This window comes from Cucurbita pepo, chromosome LG11 (assembly GCF_002806865.2).
Source record: "Cucurbita pepo subsp. pepo cultivar mu-cu-16 chromosome LG11, ASM280686v2, whole genome shotgun sequence".
Classification (NCBI taxonomy): domain Eukaryota; kingdom Viridiplantae; phylum Streptophyta; class Magnoliopsida; order Cucurbitales; family Cucurbitaceae; genus Cucurbita; species Cucurbita pepo.
Genome location: NC_036648.1, coordinates 8,601,937 through 8,611,453, shown reverse-complemented (window position 1 = coordinate 8,611,453; position 9,517 = coordinate 8,601,937). Strand labels below are relative to the sequence as shown.

General features: G+C 27.3%; 1 protein-coding gene across 1 annotated transcript; it reads left to right on the top strand.

Annotated features, from left to right (window-relative positions):
• The first annotated feature begins 3,531 nt into the window (after positions 1–3,531).
• LOC111804855 lies at positions 3,532–4,648 on the top strand. The gene is made up of 4 exons (XM_023689656.1): positions 3,532–3,548; positions 3,631–3,876; positions 3,955–4,095; positions 4,169–4,648. The coding sequence occupies exons 1-4, from the start codon at positions 3,546–3,548 to the stop codon at positions 4,511–4,513; spliced, it is 735 nt and encodes a 244-aa protein (XP_023545424.1). The 5' UTR covers positions 3,532–3,545; the 3' UTR covers positions 4,514–4,648.
• Positions 4,649–9,517: the final 4,869 nt, after the last annotated feature.

The following is a 9,517-nucleotide window of genomic DNA, read 5'->3' as shown; positions in this document are numbered from 1 at the left end:
AATTCTGTCATAATCCATCAATTGTTCAATTGCCATTTGATCCCGAAACAAACATGTAGAATTGCTGCTTACCGTCTTATAATAAACAATTGCATTTTAACGGCGACCGGTGAATAGTGGTAAGTTTCTCTCTATAGATAATATGCATATAAGGTTCTAAGTTCCTCTAATTCTATAGGATGCAATGGTTTGATATTTTCTTGATCATCAAGATGGACTTCTGAGCATTATAAATTTGTGTACTCTCGCATGCTTTTCAGAACTATGGCTACTTAACATAGGAAGATGTGAGATCCAACATCGGTTGGAGAGAGAAACGAAGCATTCTTTTCTAAACTATGATTAATAAGATGTAATTATTGAAATTTTTTATTGTTTAATTAAATATGCAAATGTAATTATAAAAATAAAAAAGCTATGGAAAGTCTTAATTCAGTGAATTTAGTGTGTTTTTTTAATATAAAAATTACAGGCAGTGACATGGTAATATTTAATTGTATATTAATTATAAAAAAAAAAGAAAAAAGAAAAAGGAAAGAGAAATTGGGAATTCAGAATTCAGACTGACAGATAGAGTCCAATCCCCACGTGCGGCACCCACGCACTTTCACATCTCACCTCCTCCCTCTTTGACTTTTGACCAACTTTTTTTCTTTTTCTTTTTTCTTTTTTTACTTTTTCTCAAATTTTTTTATTATTTAGTCTCTCTCGAATCTATGCATGTAACAACTTGAGGCCACCGGCGATACCGCTTTGATTCGTTAGGTATCGCCGCTAGTCTCATAGTTTTAAAACGCGTATACTAGAGAGATGTTTTACACTCTTCTAAGAAATGTTTCGTTCTCCTGTTCAATTGAGATGAGGATCGACTATTAGAATGATGCAATGAAAACCCATATAGACTAAATTACAAACTCGCTCAATTAACATCAAATTATACAAATATAACCCATAAATTAAAAATAAATGATTAGGGAACCACAAGTAGATCTCTTGCACGTGACCTAGCTTTATGCCAAATTGCCTTTCTGCTTTATTTTTTGGTCACGGCACGTGGGGTTGGCCACTCCTTTTATTACATTTATTAACTTATTAATTTTTCTGTGTAATTTTCTTTCTTTAAAAAAAAAATATATGATTTGAAGATCATGTTTGCACGTGTGGGCTACAATTTTAATTGGTCGGTTTAAAAAGACCATCAATTTACTGTTACCAACCGAAAGAAAAAAATTATTTTTTAAATAAGAAAANTTTTTTTTTTTTTTTTTTTTTTTTTTTTTTTTTTTTTTTTTACAACTTAGCCCTTACGAAACAAATTTATTTTATTTTAAAACAAAAAACAATCATTTTCAAACAAAATCTAAACCTTCCAATTTAATTTTGTATTATATAAATTAATCCATGACGATAACAGCTCAAGCCGTCAATCTCATGTTTTTTAAACGTATCTACTAAGGAGATGTTTCTACACTTTTACAAAGAATGCTTTGGCCCAATTATGTACGTCTCATACCTCCTACGACATGGTCACGTTACCAACTCCTCGCTTCTTAAGATTGAAGACTATCCCCACATACCCAACACGAATTTTTCCAAACTTGTCCTCGCTCACATACAGTGAAATTCATAAGAGGTCAGCCAACATAGAATTACTCCAAATAAAGCACGGTTAACCATGAAGTTTCTATAATTAAGCCACAAAAAACAAAGGTGCATCTTATTAGTATATATAGTAACTTTCATTTCCTTTAAACATTTCATGATCATCCTAGTCTCAGTTCATTCATATAACCCTCTTATACTCAGGTGTGATAGATGTACTCTTCCTTTATCGAGCGTCACAAGTTACCGGTGTGTCACGAACTCACAAAATTAATATAATTGCAAAGTCCAAGAGTAGGCCTTGGTTAGAGAGCATAAAGGCATTAAAAAAAGAAAATAGAAGTTATTTTAAGGGGGTGTTTTCTATGTTGTTCCTTAAAATTTGAAGCCAAAAAGCTATTCAATTTGCCCTAAAACTAGTGCTTTGTCTCTCTCTCAAACATATTATATAGTTAATAATTTCAGACATTTACTTAACCAAACCAAACCAAACCAAAATAAAACAAAACATTATTATTATTATCAATCAACATAATTTTCAGAATTTTCTCTCATTAGTGGAGTGGTTGGATTATTTATTTATGTTTGATTCCTTTAAAACATGTTTATATATATATATATATATATTGGTATTTGTATTTCTTATTCCCCATGAGGCCTTTTCTTCTTGTTTTTTTTAAGCGTTTTAAATTCTAAAAATAAAAATAAAAATTTAGTCTCGAAACTCATTTGATTTTTTATTTTGTGTCTAATAAATATTTAATTTTTTTTTTTAATTTTATTATCGTAATAGGTCATCCATCAACCTATATGATATATTTTTTTTTAATTATATTTATATTTAATAAATTAATAATTTTTATATTTTTTTTAATAATTAATATGTATTTAAAATTAGGAGAATAATTATTATCTTTGATTCTTCATCCTCATAATGACGGGACTAAAAAAAATAATTTATTCTTTACGATCGTTATTTTGAAACTTTGTGACCAATATTGGAAATCGATTAAATAACCGAGCACAAAGTATCGATGTCGTATTAGGGCTAGTTCCTATAATCTTTATTCAATATAGTCCCAATTCAACTTTTTTTTTATTTTAAAATATAATCGTTCTTAAAAAAAAAAAAAAAACTTTATTTATAATTATTTCTTAATTCTGAAGTTTTTATAATTGAGCCAAAAAAAAGAAAGGTGCATGTGAAGCCCGAATGAAGCAGTTATATATGAATGACCCGAGATCACATCCGAATGAGAGCAATCCTGAGGATAAGATAACTAAAAAAAGCTTAGAACTCCATGGTTAAAGTCTGGAGATAGTTTTCACTCTTAGAACCGATGAGTAAGTAACGTAACCATGTTGCAGGGAAATGTCGGGGTCATCAGGTGCCAAATCAAGATTCTGAATCCTGGGTATGGGTCGTTGCAGTGCATCCTGTTGGTAAAAAAAGTAACTCTCAAATTTTTTTAAGCATTTTTAGTCATCATACCTTCGGGTAAACTCCATTCGAATGTGATCTCGGTTCATTCATGTATCCCTTCTGTACTCGGATATCACCGTTAAAAATCTGAACTTTAATTTTTCCTGAACGNAAAAAAAAAAAAAAAAAAAAAAAAAAAAAAAAAAAAAAAAAAAAAAAAAAAAAAAAAAAAAAAAAAAAAAAAAAAAAAAAAGATTATTTTGGAATTAGTAATTTAAACACTTAAAATGGGAGACATAAAAACATCACCCATGTTCCTTCTTATATTATCTTATTTCTATTTATAAAATATATATATATTATATTTATAATTAAAAATTAAAAAATTAAAAAATTAAAAAATTAAAAAATTAAAAAATAGTGAATCAGCCTCCCAAGGAATAAATTTATTGCTCCTTTGTGAAACTCCATAAATACTCATTTCTAAACTCATTTCTAACCCTCTTTCAAAGCTTCCAAGATGGTATTTTTTTTTCTCTCTCTCGATATCATTTAGGGTTCGTGTTGGTTCGATTGATAACCGGGTTTCGAAAATTTTCTTGTAGGGAATTCAGAAGCCTGCATGGTTAGAAGCTCTTTACACTCAAAAATTCTTCGTGGGTTGTTCGTATCACGAGACTGCAAAGAAGAACGAGAAGAACATTTGTTGTTTGGATTGTTGTATCAGTATTTGCCCTCACTGTTCGTCGTCCCACCGATTCCATCGCCTTCTTCAAGTTCGTCGATATGTTTATCATGACGTTGTTCGACTCGAAGATCTTCAAAAGCTTATCGATTGCTCTAACGTTCAGGTTAGTAATTGAAAGAACAATGTAAATTTTATCCCTGAATTCAACTATGATTTGAAAGATTTTGTTTGTGTTTCTTAGCCTTATACCATAAATAGTGCCAAAGTCGTGTTCATCAAGAAGAGACCTCAAAATAGACAATTTAAAGGGTCAGGAAATTATTGCACGTCTTGTGATAGAAGCCTTCAAGAACCTTATATCCATTGCTCTCTCGGGTGCAAGGTATTGAATCAAATTTGTTAAAGATTTGTAAAGGGTTTTTGCGTAAATTCAATTATAACTTCGAATATTTCAGGTAGATTTTGTGGTGAAGAAGAAGAGAGACTTGAGTTCTTATCTTAGAACGTGCAATTCTTTGGCACTTAGTATGGATTTTGTAGCGTTCGAAGATAAAGGAGACGATGAAATGACCAACGAAACTCCTCGTTCGACCATTGTGGACTATGAAGAGGGGACGAGCTCGTCTTCGGGATCAGAGAACATGAGCATCATAGCTCACACGCCCATTGTTAGGAAGAAAAGAACTGGTCTTTGTTCGTGTGGAAGATTAAATAGAAAGATATCTACTGATCAAGACATGGCAACGAGCATAACCATAAGTAGAAGGAAAGGCATCCCTCATAGATCTCCCTTATGTTAACAAATTCTTCTTTTCTTTGGCTCGAAATTGTTTTTTTTCGATCACATGACAAATCTGATCTTTATGATTTCGAGAAAGTTAGAATTAGTCTCTGTAATGTAAAAGTTAAAAAAAACGTTCATATGGGTTAATAAAACCGACTAATTATTAGGGTTTTGTCAAATGAAACGAGCTATTTTAAGCTAAAACTTAAAACCCGTTTGTCAAAACATCTCTACGAGTTTAATTTTTAAAAAATACCGGGACTAAATTGAAAATTTGCTTAAATTATAGGGACTAAAACGCAAAATATTGAAACATTTTGCTCTCTTTCTAGTATTGAAATTAGAGCTAACCTAAATTAATCAATTGGTCGGGGGTTTTGTCTTAATGGCATCACGTGGCTCCCAATTCCAAGTTAATTTTTTAATTATTTTTAATTATTTTAAATGTTAATTTAATCTATAAACTTCAAAATTATTCCATTTGGTCCCTTGAAATTTTAAAATATTAATTTTAGAGGCTTAATTTTTTAAAAAATTAACTACTTTTGTCTTTATTTTAATTTTAATTCGTTAATGACGTAATTTAATTATACGTGCTACCACATTAATATAATCGACATTTCAGACAAAATGAATATATTAATTATTTTTTTATCCGAATATAAATTTTTTAAAAAAAATATCTCGTGTAAAATAAAAATAAAAATCAAGAAAATTATTAAAAGATACCCTAAACTAACCTAAAATCTACCAATAATTTTATAATTAAATAATATTTTAATCAATAAATTAGAATTAAACTGAAAATCATTGACTTTTAATATATTTATATTAGAGAGGAAAAAATAATAGATGTACACGCTTACACATAAATGTCCCTCAAAGAAAATAAATAATAAATAAAACCCCCAAGGTTTGACCGGTCAAATCCGTACATTTTTTAAAATACTTCGACTTAATTAATGCATAAAAAATAAAAATATCTATTAAATTACTATTTTGACCTTCAAATTAAGTTTTATTTCAATTTTGTCCCTTTTGTATCTATTCAGAATTGTCGTAATATTATACTAACATGTTTGGTTGAGTCATGCACATTGTTGGTGTAGATAGTAACTTTCAATTCTTTTAAATTTTTTCTTAGATATCTTATCTTTAAGATTACTCTTATTTAAATGTGGTATCGGTTCATTTATACACCTAATTCAGGTGTCACAATTGATTTACCGACTACCCACCCATATAAATAAAGCTGAAATGGTTCACCATATTTGTGAGATTCGACATCGATAGGTGAGGAGAACGAATCATTGTTTTTAAGGGCATGGAAACCTCTTTGTAATAGACGTGTTTTAAAACCGTGAAGTGACGGGGATACGTAACGGACCAAAACGAACAATATCTGGTAGCGGTAGACTTGACCTGTTACAATGAAGAGATCATATATGCACATACTAAGATAATCTCCTGATTTACTTGTTTGTTACTATGAATCAAGAATAATCTTTGATTTCTTGTTTGTTACTAAATCTATGATTTCATGTTCTGTTACACTGTAATTCTAATTATACACATCTATAAATACACGAGGTCGTGACCGTCATAGTGTCATTTATTTATTTAATTTATGACAGTTGGATGTGGGAATTTGGGCCAAGTTATTAAGTGGTTGTGTTTGCCTTGATTTGGTCTTATTGGAGTCCATGTGGGTTAGTTTCCAATATTTACAATTTTTTATTTTATATCAATATAATATTTAATTTCAAAATTATGCATATAATCACTATTTTTATTTACGTCTTTTCAAATTTTAACCCAAAATTTAAAAATACAAAATATATATATATATATATTAAAGTGGTTTCCTATCCATTTAATGGGACATATTTTTCTTTGTTTTATATATATTAATTAGGAAATGTATTTTATTATTTATTTATTTAAGGTTAAATCTTAAAAATATCTCTCCACTTTTAAAATTTAAAAAATAAAAAATAAAAAAAATGAAAAATGGAGTTTTCAAAAATTTCATTTTTTTTTGAACTTCAAAGTATTTTAAATTTAAAAAAAAACTTTAATAATTTTTTTAAAAAGATTATTATTATTAATTTTTAAAAGTAGTTTTAATGATTTATACTTCATATGATAAGAATTTTTTTAAATAGGTAAAAAATGTTAATGCTATTTATAAAATTTTATCGTTTTAAAAATAATCCTAAATAAGAATATTTTTGAATTTTTTTTAGTGAAAGAATATTAATTAAATTTTTAAAATATACTTTTAAAACACTATTAAAATTTTTTGGTTTTTTTGGTCAATTCATAATTTATTATTATAATTATTAATGATAATGGTCATGTAAATTGAATAAGTGGGATGAACCAATTAAATTAAATAAATCCATCTGTACCATTATTAATTAAATAAAGGATAATTTAATTTGATTCTTTAGAATTATTGATTTTTCATGACAAAATGTTGACATTAAATTTTAGAATAAGGTTTGAACCATATAAAATATTTATCTCAATAATAATTAATATATTTACAGAGGTTTAAATTCTCCTGCTCTTTATTGTATTAAAAAATATGTATTATTAGAGATATCCATTTAACTCAGTCTATAGACACTCCCCGATCAAAGAAAAATTCTCGTTTAAACGGAAAATATGAAGAGATTTATTCCCATCAGCNAAGGTTTGACCGGTCAAATCCGTACATTTTTTAAAATACTTCGACTTAATTAATGCATAAAAAATAAAAATATCTATTAAATTACTATTTTGACCTTCAAATTAAGTTTTATTTCAATTTTGTCCCTTTTGTATCTATTCAGAATTGTCGTAATATTATACTAACATGTTTGGTTGAGTCATGCACATTGTTGGTGTAGATAGTAACTTTCAATTCTTTTAAATTTTTTCTTAGATATCTTATCTTTAAGATTACTCTTATTTAAATGTGGTATCGGTTCATTTATACACCTAATTCAGGTGTCACAATTGATTTACCGACTACCCACCCATATAAATAAAGCTGAAATGGTTCACCATATTTGTGAGATTCGACATCGATAGGTGAGGAGAACGAATCATTGTTTTTAAGGGCATGGAAACCTCTTTGTAATAGACGTGTTTTAAAACCGTGAAGTGACGGGGATACGTAACGGACCAAAACGAACAATATCTGGTAGCGGTAGACTTGACCTGTTACAATGAAGAGATCATATATGCACATACTAAGATAATCTCCTGATTTACTTGTTTGTTACTATGAATCAAGAATAATCTTTGATTTCTTGTTTGTTACTAAATCTATGATTTCATGTTCTGTTACACTGTAATTCTAATTATACACATCTATAAATACACGAGGTCGTGACCGTCATAGTGTCATTTATTTATTTAATTTATGACAGTTGGATGTGGGAATTTGGGCCAAGTTATTAAGTGGTTGTGTTTGCCTTGATTTGGTCTTATTGGAGTCCATGTGGGTTAGTTTCCAATATTTACAATTTTTTATTTTATATCAATATAATATTTAATTTCAAAATTATGCATATAATCACTATTTTTATTTACGTCTTTTCAAATTTTAACCCAAAATTTAAAAATACAAAATATATATATATATATATTAAAGTGGTTTCCTATCCATTTAATGGGACATATTTTTCTTTGTTTTATATATATTAATTAGGAAATGTATTTTATTATTTATTTATTTAAGGTTAAATCTTAAAAATATCTCTCCACTTTTAAAATTTAAAAAATAAAAAATAAAAAAAATGAAAAATGGAGTTTTCAAAAATTTCATTTTTTTTTGAACTTCAAAGTATTTTAAATTTAAAAAAAAACTTTAATAATTTTTTTAAAAAGATTATTATTATTAATTTTTAAAAGTAGTTTTAATGATTTATACTTCATATGATAAGAATTTTTTTAAATAGGTAAAAAATGTTAATGCTATTTATAAAATTTTATCGTTTTAAAAATAATCCTAAATAAGAATATTTTTGAATTTTTTTTAGTGAAAGAATATTAATTAAATTTTTAAAATATACTTTTAAAACACTATTAAAATTTTTTGGTTTTTTTGGTCAATTCATAATTTATTATTATAATTATTAATGATAATGGTCATGTAAATTGAATAAGTGGGATGAACCAATTAAATTAAATAAATCCATCTGTACCATTATTAATTAAATAAAGGATAATTTAATTTGATTCTTTAGAATTATTGATTTTTCATGACAAAATGTTGACATTAAATTTTAGAATAAGGTTTGAACCATATAAAATATTTATCTCAATAATAATTAATATATTTACAGAGGTTTAAATTCTCCTGCTCTTTATTGTATTAAAAAATATGTATTATTAGAGATATCCATTTAACTCAGTCTATAGACACTCCCCGATCAAAGAAAAATTCTCGTTTAAACGGAAAATATGAAGAGATTTATTCCCATCAGCTAAATAGGAAGAGGAAAATTCTCGTTGAAATACCGAAAAATCTCTGACTATAACACGTCATATCATTTTTAAATACCGAAAAATCTAACTTCAATAAAATATATAATGAATTTATTTTGGCTTTTCTTTTCAATTTTATTTATTGCTCATTGTCCAATGATTAGAGAAACGTATGTCTTAATTAATTACCCGAATTTCAACCGGCTTTTCTTAGCTGGAATTGTCGTGTAGGAGAGAGAAAAAAAAACGATATAAAAATACACGTGGCACCTTTAATTACATGCCAGCACGTTCAAACCCCCGACCGTTTCTCTTCGTAACAACGAATATTTCCTATTGCCGACATCCCAAACGGTGTTTTTTTTTCTGACGTGTCCTCCGTCTTTGTACACGTCGAAATTAAATATTCAATTAAATACTAATAAATTTCTATTCCTATTATATATATATATATATATATATATATATATATATATATATATATATATATATATATATATATATATTAACGTAAAACATATATAGATCTTTTTTATCTTCG

Coding starts and splice junctions, on each gene's coding strand:
- LOC111804855 (XM_023689656.1), top strand. Junction 3,877..3,954: donor TCGATTGCTCTAACGTTCAG/GTTAGTAATTGA, acceptor TGTGTTTCTTAG/CCTTATACCATAAATAGTGC. Junction 4,096..4,168: donor ATTGCTCTCTCGGGTGCAAG/GTATTGAATCAA, acceptor CGAATATTTCAG/GTAGATTTTGTGGTGAAGAA.